Source organism: Helicoverpa armigera, chromosome 24 (genome assembly GCF_030705265.1).
Source record: "Helicoverpa armigera isolate CAAS_96S chromosome 24, ASM3070526v1, whole genome shotgun sequence".
NCBI lineage: Eukaryota > Metazoa > Arthropoda > Insecta > Lepidoptera > Noctuidae > Helicoverpa > Helicoverpa armigera.
Window position 1 is genome coordinate 2505197 of NC_087143.1, and position 19298 is coordinate 2524494.

The window sequence follows — 19298 nt, forward strand, 5'->3', positions numbered from 1 at the left end:
CATCACTCAGCCCATCGCTAATTGACGATGATTAGTTTGACGTTTCAAGTCTCCTTGTCTATCAATGATCTATCAATGTCAAATATACCAAACTGTCATTGATATGAAGTTAACCACAGAAAAAAAAACACATTATGGAAATGTTTTGTTTAATATAAATGGCAATTCCCAGAATTAGTTAAAGGCACAAAATTATTAAATAAATAATTTAAAGTAGTGAATTTATATTAATTTCTGCTCATAACAAAATGTAAAAAGAAAAGCATGACATATCATCGACTGACAGACAGACTCTACTGTCAATAGTGCCAATCAAATCAAGCGTCAATCAAATTCAAATTACAAAACGAAAACGATTTTATTTTGAAATTAAAGTTTTTTTTTGCAAGTTATTGATAGAAAACACTATGTATGGTACCAAATATCCGATAAACTGCAACTGCATCAGCTGCACGAGTGTTTAAGTTCAATACAGTCATTGTATACACCGATTTCCCGCGGAAAGTGAAACTTTCGCTGCGGTTACGTTCACAATAGCACAATGCTATCTTCATCTAATATAGAAAGGCTAATTGCAGAGAAAAGGCATGAGATTGAGAGGGAGAAATTAGTGATGGGTTTATCGCCGCCGGTTAATGAACAAGTAAGTTAGCAGTTGTTTACTAACATAGTTAAACCTACCACCACCTGTGGCTGATTCCCTGGTACCGCACGATCGCGATATTGATTTTCTTCTACGCAAAGCTCAGTTGATAAGTTACACTGTATCGATTCTGCGTACCATCCGCACGCCAGACAGGCCTGTGAGAGCATTTCATATTTTGTATTTAAACATTTAGAAATAAATCTGTGTATTTTTCAATTTGATGAGGAGATTTGTATTAATTTGTGTAATATTGCGTTAGTCCGGCGTTTCGAGTGACTGAGGAGCACAAAGGTTTGTGTTTATTATAGTTATTGTTCAGTTGAAAACTTTTGTTATTTACTTACTGAATTTTCATAACAAAGTTTTGTTATATTGTGTTTACTGCTGAGATAGTAGAGCCTTATGATTCATTTTAGATGAATTTATGATTGAGAGTAGTAATTTATTCCCAAAATGTGATTGTTTGGGAATATTATTCTTTGTTATTATTTTCTATTCATATCTAATGCTTCTTAAAAAATTGTTTTGCTCAATTCTGTTTACAGAAACATCAAAGACTTCAAATAAGCCAGTGCCTATGTGCTGTTTTTATCAGATATATTTCAATGCATTGTGTAATTATTAAGTTAAAAGCGCATGTAGCACTTAGTACATTGAAATTATTTTAAAGTTGTTATTATTCTTTATAACGTTGTAAAATCTGTTAAAAAAAAAAAAAAAACAAGTAAAAAATTCCAATGGTACTGATTGGAACTGCATCAATTATGAGCGGCCAGCAACATCATAACTTTTTCATTGCACCGTAAATGCCAAGGAGTATTGATTACACATCAGCAGTTCAATGCTCTGGTGGCATGAACCAATAGTCTTGCCTACACCACACATTACTCATTGAGGTCACTCCAACATCAAATTACAACTGGCATACTTACTTACCTACTGTTTCTTAGATTAATATCTAAAGAGGTTACATAAGAAATGGTTGAAAGTAGTTTAAATGTCCAATAAAAATGTTGCATAAAATATTACTATCAGATACAACATACTTATTAAGTTAACTGTTCATAACTTAGTATTTTATTTTTAAACAATTCTAAGTTCTTCAAACATAATCCTAATATTAAAAGAATCTGTTTGATTGAATAAATTAATATTAGGGTAAAGCAGGGAGGCAGGTGAATCCTCGACCAGAAGTTAGTTGCTGTATAAAACTTCCACCTCAGAAACTCTTACCTTCCTTCCAAAATCGACCGACTACACTGTTTACAAACTCAATATTTTTTCAGGTCCACCAAAATGTCAAACAAGACACAGATACAACAGATGTCAGAAAGCAAGTAAGCTTCACAGATATCGGAGATCAGAAATATCACAATGACTCCACAGACCACCAGAATGAAAAGAATTTATCAGATACAAAACACCAGGAACTTGATGACAGCATACCACCAGATCTAGAGAGATATATTAGGGTAAGTTTTTTTCTTTATATCCTGAGCAGGAGAAAATATTTATATTGTCGATACTTGGCATGGTGTCCCACAAGGAAGTGTTTTCGGTCCGCTGCCTTTTAATGTGTGTGTTGCTTGTAGTACCAACTACAGTTCTCGCATAACTCAATAGTGGTCTGCAGCTAATTTTCGAACATAAGTAGGTACGCGGATGTAGCCCATCCTCCACTTCCATCATCCACCGATACCTGAGTTTATGATCGGGTACTTGCGCAATGTAACGTGACGAAATCGTCTTTTGGCACATAGTTTATTTGGACTGCGGTCTATTATAACCCTAGGCTATTAAAGATGGGTTCAACAAAAAATAAATAAATGACAGAATCTACACGAACTCATGTAGTATTCTATATCTTCATTGCGATCCAAAAGTTGTTGAGTACTTCACCAATCACCATCTATGACAATGTACCTGTTCCGGAAACTGGAACCTACTGCAATCAAAGTTCAAGCTCTAGATGGAAGTTAGACATACCTACCAAAATTTTAATGAGGTTGCACAAGTCGACAAAATACGAACAACTCATTTTGTCAAACTCTGCAATTTCCAAAAACTACGCGAACAACTGTCGGAAAAGTTCGTTAACTCCGTTTATAGTTATTAATGTACTTATTCGGAATTAATAAAGCCCTCTGTTCCTATTACGGTTTCGTGCATGAAATAACAGTTTGTAGAGGTAGATACGCAATGTGTAATTATGAGAAATTCTCATTAGCATTTTATAATGACGGCGCGGACTTTATAGATTGTAAGCAGTTTGTTTCAGCTAATAGCTGCCGTTTTATGTTTTTTTTTTTATTGAAAATATTTTGCTTACATGAGTTTTTAGAGCAAAAATGTCACTTTGCCTGCACGTTAAGTGGTCTACTTATCAAAAGGTTGTATTAGGTCGAAACGTAGCTACTTTTTGTTGGTATGTTCGGTTTCAAAGAGCAGACAAATAGAGTCTAAGTCAGTAACAGTCTAATGTAGCAAAACCTTAAGCCAACCAAGCTCGGTGACTAATGCTTGCAGTCGTAGCTTCTTTAAATTACCCCTTTGTTGAACAGTTAATGGACTGACAAAGAAATAAAAGCTAGAATGATTTAAGCCATCATAATTTTTCAAACAAAAATATACCAGGTGATGTCCCCATTAAATTGTTACAAAAAAAACTTGTATCAGCTAATGCCCATTCGAAGAACAAAATTAATTACTAAAGTATCTACATTATTCAATCGTTGACAAATAATGTGATGAAAATACAAATTCTCATAGTAAAAGAAATATTTCTAGCAAAATCACGAGCTAGTTAATGATACAGTTATTAATCGCCCATTGTTTCACTAACTTCATTATAATTTAATTGATGTTGCTTCCAGTTGTTGCGTAGACTCTAAAAATAGATTTGAAGTGAAGATAGACTTAGATTTTATTTTAGAAGCCGACCCCACTACAGCTAGGAAAAAGGCTTCACGGATAGACTTAGATTTTAGAATGACGAAAAAAGATTGAACATTTATCATAATGATATAACATTAATGATAACTAGCAGCGAAATTAGGCAAATGGATGTTCTATTGACGTCAAGAGCATAGTTGAAATTAAGACTGCTGCGACGTAGTTTTTTGCTATTTATTTGATCTTTGAGCAAATGTCATGGCTAATCTTCTGCAGTAATAAGCCAAAGTGTCTACTAACTCCAATAAGTTCAACTCCAACTCAAATGATTTTTTAACCACTAACTCCAACTCAAAAGACCATTTGTCAAATATCTTCTTTTTCTTTCGTGTCGATGACATGTCATATATTGAGACTACACTATGTCAGCCCAATATGCCGCCCAGAGCACGGCTGGATGCGCTCATTAAGTCCTCCTGCGAGCAAGTTTCAGGGCAAGTCAGAGAAGTCAAATATCCATATTGTTTTATTTGGATCCAATCAAACCATACATCGACCTTATTAATAAACCCAAGTTCCTTCCTGTAAAGAGATCCAACGTGACTATCCTATAAACAACAGATGAATGTAGACGATGATCTAACTGAAATGCAAGTGTTTAAAATGAATGACAGCGGCAAGGCCAATGCCATTTCAACTAAGCAGCCATAAACTAGATAGATGTAACGCCTACGTCGGTTGATTGGTACGAATTGCCTCTAAACACTGCTCTGATTTAATCAACTGCACTTGAAAATAACGATCATGGGCTGATTCTATAAGATCTGGAATATTGTCCTTGTAATTTCTGTTTTTTCTGCGGTCTAGAGGAAATTACTTCAATAAAATTCGATGTAATTTAACAATGCTCCAAATCTGTTTCAACGTAGCCTCGGTAGTTCTTTCGATTTATTTTACCTTAACAGAAAATCAAGATAGGCAGAATTCTCTACAAAAACATATTATGCGAAAGAAATTTAATTCCGTGCCTGGCCCTACCATTCTTGATTCATCGTATTAAACTTTTCCAATTTTAGCAGACCTTAACGGTTTCGCTCTTTAGATACTATTTTAAGCGCTCTACGATTTCGTATAACACGAAATCACCGTAGTTTAGTACAAAATCACTATTATTCAGTAAGGATAACCCTTTCCTTCAATCGTCTTCCATTTGCAACGTAATTATTTAATTGCTCAAGTCCTAAGTACAGAAAGACCATTCGTGGACTACAATTACTTGATTTATAGCTAAGGTAACGTAAGCTATTCTATTCAAAATTACCACATCACTTAAATAAATTACCCGCATTAGTGAATAAGTAATGCTATTCAGCATAATGATCAATAGTTTTTCTATTTAACTGTAGGAACGGACGAAGGCTGTAGTCGCTTCTATTGTTAAATAACTTATTTTAACATTCTCAATGTATATGAAAATTCGTAGATCTCCATAGGTCTTCAAGACCCTTAAAATATGATCAAAGGGATATCTGAACAGGTAAGAACATACCTTCAGCAATTTGTTAATTAACAACGTCTGAAAGGATATTCCAACCAAAACCCACGTCATTCTAACGTCTAGACTGATTTTATATTTAGTCCAAAATTACCATGTAAAAGGGTTGCTACTATCGTGAATCTAGAACAATGAATTTTGTACCAATGTACCAGGCTCGCAGACGAGCGTAGGAGTTCAGGACAATTTAGCGAAGAACACATTTCGAACAAACTCCGCGACAGTAGCATGTTTTTGTTGTGAAACCCGCACACTGTCCGTCATCTCATCACGCATCATGGCTATCATGATGCCCTTGTTAATATTACAATGTGTTTGATTTTCCTGTAGTCCGTGTACATGAATCATGATGTAAGTTTGTACGTAATTTCATATGAAGTATTGTTGCGATTTCGGTTCGAATTCTTTACTGGTCCGGTGACTTTCTGGATCGAAGTTAACAATGCAATGTTTTAAGTGCTCCATTCCATGCAAATAAAGGAGGGTTTCATAAAGAGGTGTTAATAGTAGCTATTTGATGCTATTGTGGTTGTAAGTGACCGTGTGTGCTGTAATATCGGTAATTTCCTGAAAGCTTTGATCCGCATTATTGTATTTTCACTCGTCAGCATGACTCAACTTGACTGGCATATTTTTGCGTCCATTGTTATTAATTTTGTGCCACAATTTTCGAAGGTCCTATTTTTGTATTTAACTAACCTTGCCCTACTATTTAGGGTCGACATTTAGAAAATAAACACCAAGTCAGATTGTTTGTTTGCTATCTTTTCGGTGATCGTGAAATTGTGAGTTATTTACATACAAAATATGTAAGTGCTTTACCCTTGTCTACGTACCTGTATTGATTTTCTACATTCGTATTTTTATGCGGAGGAAAATTTTCTACTTATATTTAATTAAGTTTACCTAGCGATTATATTAAGTAATTTACCTATCGATTTTTAGGATTGACTGTCGATATTCTTACCTATTTAATTAGATACATAAGCTGTCTACTCTGGGTTGTCGAAAAAAAAAACAAATTCGATTCGTAATAACAACCACATCAGAAAGAAAAATAATCAATCCATATAGTCCTCTATTTACTGTGATTTACGAGGCACATTGTAATGCCAAAGCGGATATTTATTACTGATCTCAATCACTGATAGAAAACTCCTCCATTTATTGCTGTACCTATCAAACAGCAAATACATAATAACATCAGGCCTTGTCTGTCAACGGCTCAATAAATTCTGTAACATACCTACATCTTCATGCTTTTCCTTCAGAATAATTTGTGTGCCATTCACCCAACCGGCCTACGCATTTGTTCAACGGCGATCCATCTACATTTCCCTTCCGTCCATTATGCAATTGTCACTAACTGTACGTTATTCTCTTATACAATAGTTACGATATGCAGATCATCCTACGCGTTGACATCCACTTATCTGTAAATAGAAGTTCCAAATTATTCTATTTCTTCATTGACTGTGCTTAACCAAGTTTTTGATGGAAAACAAAAGAAAATCAGAAAGTTTTAGCAGCTTAATCGTTTAGCCTTAACTTTCATAAATGACGTGGGTGATAATTTGAAAATTTCCACGAATACTTCATCAGTTTTTCGCATAAAGGATTAATGTTACTAATCTAATCTACAAGCACATAGTATGCTCCGATATTCCATTTATCTGAAATTTAAAAGTTCACATATACCTAAATTAACTAATATAAAATTGTTATGGAATTTTCAGCAGCTTCTAACCTAACCTTGCTCGGTTGCCTAGCTCATTTAATCAGGCGTGGAATTGGAACTTTTCTTGGCATCCCAAACCCGGAATGTTTCATGTTGGTCAAGGCCTTCTTACATAGTTTTTGAAGTAGAATTCAGCTCATGCAGCTAAAAGTTTTAGGTATTTTAAGTCAAGAATAATGCCAAAACATTACGTTGGGGGTTTGGGAAAAGCTACAGTTAAGAATTTGTACAATTAGCAGTAATTTATTTTGGTTTCCAAATGCGATGTTATTATTTATTATCATATAAATTAATCATTTTTTTTCACCCCAATTATAACAGAAAATATCTTGTACCTACCAGCTTTGAGAAGCACATTATTCGAAAAAAGATTTACTTATTTATCTGGCCTATTTTGATATACTGCGATCTATCACGAAAATAACAGATCAAGCGCTGGTACCAGGCGATCATAAAACAGAAGGAAGATTCGTGTCGCAAAAAATTCATTGCTTAGTAATAACGTAGCTAATTTAGTTAATGTTTTGGCTAATGTCGGCCCCGCCTCGGACGCGCCCCGTTGCGTGTTCCACCACGCCTAGTATTGTCAAGCGATGGGCCAAAACACCCTGTTTGTCGGGGTACCTTATTATTTTTATAGTAACCGGTAATGTTGAATTTATGTTAACCTGTATTTTTCTGGGAAACTTCGTTCATTTTGGCTTGGCCCAGTTTTCGAACCATGTTTGAGGAATTACAAATCACACACGGTCTTTCTTTCTAGAATAACGACAGTTTTCTAAATGTTTCTAGAAATTGGCAGAACATTGCACACACTGCAGCCGCATAATTGATAGTAATTATATGAAAATACATCTTACTTACATTTTCCCATGGACTTGACTAACAACCTCAACACACAGTAAAAGTTGTTCCAATTGCCAGACAGTTTAAAGTCACCATAACAGTTTTTCCACCGGCCAACTGAGGAATCAGATCGTTATGTATGCAAATATTACACGAGCAATTGTGATAAAAAGTCATGAGGAAAGGGAAGTGAGTTGAAAGTGTGTAACACCGTTTATCTATGCAAGAGTAACTTTAACGGCTGGTCAACTAGTTGCATATGTATGTGACAAAAACTTTCTGAAATGCTCGCGCTTGTTTACTTGAATATGTTCAATTTCCTGCTTTAACCCCTTCGTAGCTTAGCTACGTAACCTTCCTATTCGATATTATCAACGAGGTTATAGTCTTCAAGTATTACCTTATCCTCGCTAGTTCTAAGACTTATATCTTTATGCTTTTGTGTTTTATCTCCTGTGTCATGATCATCTGCAAATAGTTTTGCTGTAATTATCCTTTGAATGAAATTATAAGACGAAGTAACCTAGATACGGTGTCAAGTTTTTACATAATGTACCCGACACGCCACTGGTTCTAAACGGGTTGTAGGGGAGCTACTGATGACGGCATAGGTCCCAAGGGCACGCCTATCGCCATATTGTCGGGCACACTTCCAATTCCGGTAATAAAAACACAATCACACTTTTCCCGATAACTTGGACGCTTTCCGTATTCAAGGACCAAAATAACAAAAATTGTGGTTGTAAAAACGTAAGTAATTATATGAAATCGGAACCAGTGCAAACATTCTGGAAATGAAGTGTAAGTTTCTACTATTTTCACTACCTAATTAGTTCACTGTGTTTGATGGATAGAAGTTATGAGGGGACTATCCCCTCTGGGTCATACATATCGACCTAGGGGAACCAGTAGGGCAAAAATACTATAGGTATCTGAAAAATATTTTTAATTGGTATTTATGTAATTGGTGTTTTTGTTTTCTAAAAGGCTTGAAAATGTGTCACATCTAAGTGAGTGTCCGTGTGTGGCTTCACATGTCAAAATGTAAGTCCTATAATCCGTCCGATTTAAGACGCCCATTAATATCTACTCGCACAACAAAGTCAAACTCATCACAACACGACCTCGAGACGGCATTACAAGACTGACAAATTGAGGCACACGAGTAAACAAAAAACTTATGAGAAACTCACATTTGTTACAACAAAGTAAAAAGATGACAGCTAAATTGCTCTGAATGTCTCCGTAAACATGCAAGGCAGAGCTTAATCACTTAACCCTTTGCATTTACGGATCCCCATATTCTATCTATCTACTGTTAGGGATAGGAATCTTGACATTAGCTTTATACATATTCCTATCTCCAGTAAGAAAAATCATAGATAGATAGCATATTGAGACCGGTGTTTAGTCGATAACTGCCACAGAAGACGGTTTCCAATACAGAGAGTCATTTGTTTCTGTATTTATAGAGCTGGTCGATAATGCATTACTCACTCTTGCTGCTAGATGCAATCTAGGGTCTGTGTTATAATTTATTGTATAGTTATTTCTTGCTTGCATAGGTACGCTAGTTTCCTTACTGCGTTGGTAGTTAATTCGATTTTGTGGAGCTCAGGGCTTTCCTTATTTTGCTTTTGCAGGCTCTCTCATAGCATGCACATTGCACTGCTAAACTAACGACGACGTTTGTACTGCGTAGTGAGCGCTAGATAATGGCGACAAAAAGCAATATAATGACAGTACAATTTATACATCTTTGGGCCAAGAATTTTGGAGTTGGGAGTTGCGTTCAGTTGAGGGACGAATTAATTTCAGACTGGATCAAAGTCATAAAAATCAGAGCAATGCTGACATCCGTAACAGCCTATGCTAAAACATGAATTTTCACGCCATTTCCAATATTGTTTTCCTACCATGATACAGAAACCACAATGTTTAAATCTTCTCTCACTTCCGTATATGAAACCATAGACACAATACACATTTAGACAAGACACCTCATTTTATTTCCTTAAAGAAATTGCCAGTCAAGAAGTTGATCGCATTTAACAATCCAAGATGGGCCAAAAGACCATTTTTCCCAAAGAGAGGTTGGAAATATATTGTAAAGGCTCTAATTATGTAACCTAATTACTTACTAAATATCTAAGATTTTTATCGAACTATAAAACAATAAAGTTTTAGCATCCCTATTTAAAACGATGAAGTTACAAGCCCTCAGTCTGCTATGAAAATGGGTCGCCCGCCTCGCGTGTCCCGGCGGTTTTAGTTTGTAGCTGTTTCAGTTTCGCGAAACACTTCGATGGAGTAAGTTCGGTTCCAACCGTTCTGAAAGGCCTCGTAAACCAAGGACGGTCTCAAGGCATTTTCTGAAAATTCCGTGAACTTTCAGTGTGTTGAGAAATTTGGACTAAATTGGTCGGTTTAGTGTTGATTTTTTTGGGAGTGTGTGGATAGGAGGGCTGTTAAGCCCCGGATTGTTTGAAAGTGTGGGTAAGTTCGATATAGTAAACTTTTGACTTTCATCCTTACTACATTTTCAATTTTGAATTTTATACAAAGAATATTCTGTTCTATATAGAGTGAATAAAATAAAAACGTTTAGTAGAAAAATTATTTTGCTCTAAGTGTCTTTTCTTGATTGAACCGACATTCTGGATCATAAAAATAATCTACCACTATAACATTTTCTACGCCTTATATATTTTCTATGCCACATACTCGCACATAGTAATTCATAACAGTTAACTTTCTACGTCATAGACGTGTTGCATACGATAACATATGTTATCAATCACCGAGGCAAGCGGTTACTTCATGCTAGTTACTCAAACTGCATGCGTTTGAAATAATCCCTCCGTAATATGGTTAGACTTTCACCTTTTTATTAAGTTGCTTTATTGCTATTTTACTGATCAAAGTTATTGTCATCCTTTCTCTGCAGTTTCCTTTTTCGTACAATATGGAAGAACACAAATATTTTACAGGAATCCTCGGAATACATCATCTTCTTCTAAGACTTATTTAGATTTAGGACTGTCTGAGGACCAATTAAAGACGTCACATTTGCTAAAATCTATTCAGAAGTACCTAAAAAAAACAGTCCACGGCAAAAAAAATATAACTACAAAATCCGACTACTTAAAATGAAGGGCGCAACATTTTTCATATCAACAAAACCATTAGCAACATAATAAATCAAAAACGCCAAACAGCATATTTCTTCAAGAAAAACCTTTCAACGGCTGCAAAACTACCAATGTCGCGTGCATGTTTTTGTTCAGCCTGCATATAATGCATATGTATATTATGCACATAATGTGCTCGTCAATTAATTGAGCAGTTAGTCTCGCTAGCGCTAATTAATGGCCGATGCTCACGACTCAATTACGAAGGATTTTACAGCTGGTATTTACATGCTGTTGACATTTGAGTTTCGATTTTGTCGCCCGTTTTGTTTTACGTGATTGCTTACAAATTGGTTTGCATTTCATTCTAGTTTTTGTATGGAGTAAGTGCTAACGAGTTTTGTAAGGTTCTGCAGACTGAATTTTTGTTCACTGGATGAGACAATAGCCTTTGCTTCTTTCTAACTTTCGCTCCCTTACCCTATATTTACATATTTATATATTTATACCTACCTTTATTTACATTGTTAATGTCATTCTTCATTATGCTCCTAAAGTTTCTATCTATGGAAATGGAAATAGACTTTGCTGAAGGAAAACTGTTTTGAATCCTAAGATTTTCTGCCTTCCACTGTTCTGGGCACCTAGACAGTCATGGACAGATGTCGTTTGCCCATTAGGAGACTAGGGCAACCAAAGCTTAATATCAAGATCGCAAATATACATTAAACTATCAGTCACTTCTTAATAAGTATTTCTATTAACCTTTACAAGGTATAACTGAGCAAACATTGAAAACTAAATTACTTATCAGTTTTCAATTTACTATATCTAATGCATTACATTAAAGAGGGCACAGTGGGCGGTCTTATCGCACAAGGTGATCTCTTACAGACAAGCTTTTAGATATATTCAAAAAGGTGTGAAAAGCCTGTCTAGCGAACAGCAATATTTTACGTAATATAAGCAAATTGATTGATGATACAAGAGTTGATGTATCAAGGTTTACCTGCATCGATGGTGGTCTCACCATTTATTTTTAACTGGCTTCGAAAAAGGAGGTATTCAATTCGGATGTTTGTATTCTTTATTGCTATACGGAGACTTTCTGTCCCATAGGGGCATCTGTGTCGGCGTACATGCTCATGCACTATAATATGTCCTGCGTAGCTGTTTGATCCCCTTAAATGAGAACAGCCTCCGTGGCCGAAAGTCAGCTTGATCGCAAATACACTTATTGTACCTCGAATTACTTATAGCATTGGATTGGCTGAATCATGCCTACTTTAGTCAATAACTTGGTTGAACACAAAAGGTGCCTTTCTACTGAATATTTACACATCCCTTCATCTTTGTTGTATAGTTCAATGACCTGACTGAAAGAATTGTGCAAAAATAACTTGTGAAGTTCGCTAGACATGTTTTAGTTTCAGTCCAACGATTTGTGACTGGTTTGCACGGATGGTAGGCGGGAACAATGGGATATGGTTATAAGTCACGCACGTATCTATGTATATCTAAGTCTGCTTTATATTATTTGTATGTCATTGTTTCAAAGGGGTATTTTGTTAGCTCGGTATGATATAGAGGGCATACTTTATGGTACGATCTTCCGTAATTCACATCTCTATGAAACCGAAGCCAATTAGGGCTGATGGATTGTTCCAAAAAATTATCCCGTCTCGGGGGTTACATACATACTTATATGGGTTGATTTCAGTCAGCAGCCTGATTTTAACTAACCCTGGTTTTCGCGGTTTCGTCCAAGTAGGTACTGGGACAACTTCCAAGTTTTTACAATCAGAAAGTAGCCTAACCAGCTCATTATCTTCACAGCGCTACGTAGGCCTGCCCGTGATGTTGAAGGCCGGCGAATACTCTCCCAACAACCCGCTGGTGCGAGCGGAACGGGCGCCGGGCGACGCTCTACTCGGGCTCGGCGAGTACGAGCGACGTCGCAACACGCTGCGCAAGATACGTCAGCAGCAGTACCGGGAGTACTTGGACCAGGTATGAGAGAAGTACATCTTCAGTTAGTAAATAAATATTATAAGTGAGGGTTGCCCTAGTATTAAGCCCCGCTGCCACGCACCGGGGTCCGAAATCGCTTCGTGGGTGTTAGAAGCTAGCTATCACAAAGCAGCGTAGTGTTGAAGTTGACGGTTTTACCCCCCCGTCCCTAAGAGCAACAAATATTTGCAATGGTACAATCAGTATTGTGTATTTGCTAAGTCTTCTGAATACTAATTTGTTTATTAAGAATTTTTTGTCATTTTTTACCAAATTATGTATTAGGTAGGTACTTGTAAAAGATAAAATTGACGTTAAACAAAATCTATTCCAGCAAGCCAAAAAGAAACAAGAAGCCAAAGAGCAAGCAGAAAGAGAGCGTCGCGAGCGAGAGCAGAAGAGAGAGCGAGAGAGGGAGAGAGATACTGCAAGAACGAGAGAGATATAGCGCGGAGCGACGACGCAGCATCCAATATGTGCCAGAGACAACCAGTTACTCTACCAAGTAGGTCATCTTAGCCAAATCATTTGTTTCATTTAAGCCTTGCAAGCACTTATGAATGTCAAAAATATTAATAAGATTGATTCTTAGTTGCCCATTCCAACGTAGCTTCCAATGGAGAAGCATGAGCAAGAAATTCCATGGTTTTCTTTTAAAATATGTATTGATACATACACTAATATCATGTGAAGATCATATACCTAGAATCGTAAAACAAAAGATAATGAAAATAAAATGGTGACAAAATAAAATATGTACGTGGTATTCATATTTATAAATCGGTTTATAACTTGGTACAAAGTTACAAGTTGATAATCATCTTATCGTATCATAGACAATCTATACATTCTCTTTCGATCCTGACGAACAATAAATGCCAGTGTCTAGGTAAAATATGGCCCAAATAACGACTCGCTTTCATACAATATTGCTAGATGGTTACGCAAAAATGAATTTTATTCCTTTCACATAGGATCAATTTTGTATATTGCAGCGTAAATGCATAGTAGTATATAGGTATATACCTAGGTAGATATTGAATGATTTATACAAGACAGCATCTTAAGTATTTTATTGCACTTTCTGATACATTTATTACAAACTAGCTGGTCGAAAATTACGTGAACATCTTTTAGTAAGGCACTAAAGTTTACTTACAGAGGTAATAAACTGGCTTCCATCAGCAGTTTCACCTACTTCTTGAGGAACCTACTTTTTGTAACCGGATAAAAAGTATCCTATATTTTGATGTAGGTAACTATAATTTATACAATGTGTCCCGGGGATAAGTGACCGCCCGAAATTTTTTGAATATTTGTATAAAATTAAGGATAATTTCATTTATATTTTTGAAAAAAATCATTAAAAAAAATTTATTGTCAGGCCTGTTAATAACAGGCTTTGCTCTTTTTTTTCAAATTTCAACTGACTGTATTTTTGCATTTGTTTGAAATAGCAGCAAACATTGTTGTGAGCTATTGTAGGAAATATCATGTAGTTTATTAATAAATTAAAAGAAAGTGATATTAAGGGGGCATTTATTGGACTTATTTTGAAAAAACTGAAAAAAAGGCGTTATTTTCTTTGAATTTTTATTTTCTTTTTTTTCTAATAAATGTTTTATTACATTTTGTTATGTTTGATAATTTTAATTGATAAACTATGATGTCGGCTAGTCAATAAAGAAAAAGAATTTAAAAGATGTAAAACTTAGGAAATATCTTAAAAACTGCAGCACGTCACAGTATTTACTAAAATCATTAAAAACCAAAGGCGGTAAGTCCCAAATATAAAGGAAATTATCCTTAATTTTGTACAAATATTCAAAAATTTCGGGCGGTCACTTATCCCGGGACACATTGTATAACTGCCAAGTTCCATCAAAATCTTTCTTCATCATAGTCTTCATATATTTTTTGACATCCATAAATTAATTTTCAGCCTATTTTCATTTCATTTTCCAAGCTTTTGTATATTTTTTGACGTTCAAAAAATACTGGTTGCTGTCTACTTTGATTCCGTTTTTTTTAGTTTGATTGATTCCAATACGGTCACCCGTTTACGGGTGAAGAAGTACAAACATAGACACTCAAAAACTTTAATCTTTATAATATTAGTATAATATTCCTTTAGATTCGTGTACTAACATAATGTAGTAAACATTGTTTCAGTAAGGTGGACACGGGTATCCAGGTGGACGGGTTCTCCTGTCCGCTCTCCGTCGCCGTGCAGACTGATGACAGCGATATGTTCCGGGTAAGCATTATATTATTATTTTCAATCTCATCCTCCGAGCCTTTTTCCCAAACTATGTTGGGGTCAGCTTCCAGTCCAACCGGATTCAGCTGAGTACCAGTGCTTTACACAAGCGACTGCCTATCTGACCTCCTCAACCCAGTTTACCCGGGCAACCCGATACCCCTTGGTTAGACTGGTGTCAGACTTACTGGCTTCTGACTACCCGTAACGGCTGCCAAGGATGTTCAATGACAGCCGGGACCTACAGTTTAACGTGCCATCCGAAACACAGTCATTGGTGTCTAAGATATACTTAGAAAGTACATACAAACTTAGAAAAGTTGTATTGGTACTTGCCTGGCCTGGAATCGAATCCGCGCCCTCTTACTCGAGAGGTTGGTTCTTTTGCCCACTAGGCCACCACGACTTTTTTTATCTATAATATGAAAATTATGAGAGAGAAAAAAAATGAATAATAGAACGTGGATGAGTATTATGTAGTCATTCAAAAAATAGTACAGACAGCTTCATCTATAGTGGGGTCATTTGATAATTTTCCACACTGCATAATTGAAAACTTCACTTTCTGTGAAATCTAGGCTGATATTGCGAAGTTGAAGACTTTAAATTTAAAAAATCATATTTCTATCTTTGTAATTAGTCACAATCGAGGGAGGCTATAAGGCTACTATTAATCCAACAATAATTAAAAATGGGGTATTCTCGCCATAATTTTTTTTTGCTAAGTTTCTAGTCAGCGATATTGCATAGCTAGAAGTGCTAAGTTCCCTATCCTAGTATAAATATATTCAAATTTTTCTACCTCACATTCCAGCTGCCTGGTCCGAACACGTTGTGCGAGTTAACGCAAGCGGAGCGCGAACTGTCCCCGCGCAGCGCGGTGGGACACTCGCAGTGGCAGGACTCGCACTGCGCTAGACGACGTAGCTATGGAGATTTTGATGGTAAGACATCAACAGCCTTTTTATTACTTTCTCAGGGATAAATTTATCCTATAATTACGGATTAGAATAACTGATCCATCAGTTATTTTGCGGTTGAGGATTGAATTTTGGCATTGGTTGCATATAACCTATGTCACATTGTAATCTCTAATCTGAAAACAGAGGATGGACCGATTATTGTAATCCGCGACAAAAAAAAACTGTTGTAAACACTTGCTTTTTTGAAAATAATGTTTATTTTTCTGGTTCTTCTCCATGAAACCCACTTCTTGGAATCATGAAACTAGCTTCAGATTCAGAAGAGTATTTATAGGGTTAAAAAAAAATAGTTTGAGATCGATCGTTTCACTGCTTTGATTGAGCGTTAATAACTGTTCGGCCCGCTCAAAGTCAAACTGGTAGGCAAACTAAAATTCTGATTAAATACCTGCTGCAATTAACTGTACTAGAAAACATACTTTTCTGATTTAGTTGTTGCTTTCAACCATAAGAAATCAAAATGAATTTAATAAAACAAAATAATTCTAACCCAAAATCGATTTGATATATATTTTTATTCTGCTTCCAGAGCGCACATCAACGTTAGTAAAGAAGTCAAACCGAGACAAGTTAACATCAGATCTGCGTCACCAGTACATGCCTTCCATATTCGATGCAGATGCCATACAGCTCAGGAACTTACAGGCCGAGAAAGTATGTATAGCTAATTTATTATATGTAATTCATCTATGTAAGACACAGCAATGACTTATGTATAAATTGTAAAGAAGAAAGATTTGACTGTTTGCACCGAGTAGACTCCAAAGCTGCTGCTCCAAAACCGGTTGTTTGAACAATTCTTTCATTATTAGAAAGCTACTCTATCTGCGCTGAACATGGGCTTGTGTCCGCAGTAACATAGGCTACATTTTATCCGGGTTCAAAGAGAACTTCTCCCGCAGGTGAAACCGAGGTTAAACGGCTAGTATACAATTACGAAATATCCTATGTTATAAAAAATCTTGGTGAATATTTTCAGGAGGCGGCTGAACGTCGACAGTTCTACCAACAGGAGCTAAAGAACCAAATACTAGAACAACAGAGAATTAGAGAAGAGAGGAAAACTAGAGAGAAGTCAGTATATATTATTTTTCGTGTTATTGAAATAAGTAGAATTAACATTTTAAAAAGTGGAAGGGCTAGCGTAGCTAAGTAAACGATCTTCTTCTTAGCGGCTATCCCGTCTTGTGACGGGTTCAGCTTTCCGTATCTTCTTCTTCCACTTCGCTCTATCCTGGACATCTTCCTCTTCGAGTTCGCAGATTTCCATGTCTTTCTTAAAGACACTCAACCACCGCAGTTTTGGCCTGCCTCTGCGCTATATCGAGATTGAGTGTCGCATTGCCGATGTACTCAGATGGTCTCCTTTTTACATTTCCGTACCATCGCAGCCGTTTTTCTTGTAAAGTATTTTGTCGGCGACATCGCTTACTTGAAAGCTACACCGTTCCTGTGTAACATAGACCCACAGGACGCGAGTGAAACGTGAAAAAACGCCTGGTTGATAATAAAGTTAAGCAAACCTTTGCGCGGTCGGTCCGTGGGTGAGTGACATTGGTTTTTTAACAATTTTCTTTCATCATGCAGAATGTTGGAGCAAGCAGAGATGCGTCGTTTAGAGGAGCAACTGCGCATGTTACGTGTGGCGCAGGACAGGGAGATCGGGAAACAGAAAGATATTACTGCCAATGTGAGTATTATTTATTTATTAATAAAGAGGTTGTATATTTTACATAAGATCTTATTGTGAACTCTGGGACATTTTTTACATTAACTATAATATCAAGTGGATGTGATAATTAGGCTCACCTTATCCAATGTTAATTTTCTTAAAAAATATATTATTCATTTATCAAAGAAGAAATAAAGTATTTCCTTTCATAAATTAATATCCAAACACAAAAAAGAAAAACACTATAAAAGAATAACACTAAAAATCTTGCCGTTACAGATTAAAGAAAGCTCCGCAGACTACCACTCCAAACGTACAGAGTTACAAAGAGAAATAGAAGCCGAACAACGCAACCTCCGCGCCGCCTCACTCCCACACAAGCACAACCAGAGACAACTACAACGCAACACTAATACTTCACGGAGCGATACCAACCCATCTAAACTACCCTTCTTCTACCCCTCGTTACAAGAAAGAAATAACGAAATCACAGACAAAAAACCTTACTCAATCAACATACCGGACAACTCTATATTCTCAGCTAACTACGACGTAGATAGTTATTTACGAAGAAATCTGAACTTCAATAAAGAGAAAGAAAACCTAAAACGTACGAAAAAGATGATGATAGCATCATAACTTTACATGGACCTAAAACAATTGTTGAAAAGGCTTTAGTTCATAATACTGAAGATAGGTTTGACCGTCCCATTGAAAAGGAACCGTCCTATAAGAAAAACATTGAAAATGTCGACACACTACCTATTCCTGTGTTGAGACACTCGCCTAAAACGCAGGATAGTTCGGAAGATAGTAATAAAATGAGTGAAGCAATGAAAAAAGTAGATGATAAGTGGAAAGTGCCTGCAGTACAGAAGAATATACTGAAAGCTTTGCCAAATGAGGAAGGGAAAAGTATGAATATATTGACTCAACTTGGATCTATAAGACGGCAGTTACAACTTGAACAGTTGAGGTTGGATAAAATGGTGAATAAAGATGATGTATGAGGGTTTAGCTTGTAAGGTAAGGTCTGCTTGACTTATGTAATTAGGGCACTGGTACTGTGTTTAAATAATCTATTTAATTTTGGGTTGATGATATAGTAGGAAATTGTTTCTATTGTAGGTATAGCTATTTTATATCAGACTTTATCTTATTATTTGATAAATATGTAATAGTATTTTTCCAGAAATAAAATTACATGTTTGTTTAAAAATGTTGACAACAGTTATTTGTATGTACTAGCACAATATTTTTCTTTATTTTTGCCAATTTACTACAGAAGTCAAGCAGATTCTTTAGAAAGTACATTGTAATATAAATTATACCAAATAATCGTTCCAAGCTTGGCTTCTAATGCAATTTATAAGGAATAGGCGAAACTATTATATCAATATAACATTTCTCAGTTTTTAAACGATATTCATAAAATCAATAGGAATGTTCTTATAGATATCCCACACATATGAACTGAAATAATATACAGTAGATCCAATCATGGGAAATATATATTATTGAATTATTTTTAGACTGCTGTAGCTGCACAAATACTGTATACGTAT

At 35.9% G+C, this 19298-nt stretch overlaps 1 protein-coding gene across 1 annotated transcript; it reads left to right on the forward strand.

Moving 5' to 3' along the window:
* Positions 1-320: 320 nt before the first annotated feature.
* LOC110378040 (trichohyalin) lies at positions 321-18513 on the forward strand. Its single transcript, XM_064041118.1, is given in 11 exon segments — positions 321-643; positions 1933-2118; positions 12645-12818; positions 13153-13239; positions 13241-13323; positions 14991-15075; positions 15893-16022; positions 16591-16715; positions 17041-17135; positions 17649-17751; positions 18013-18513. Coding segments are annotated over 11 exon segments (1530 nt in total). The 5' UTR covers positions 321-541; the 3' UTR covers positions 18373-18513.
* Positions 18514-19298: the final 785 nt, after the last annotated feature.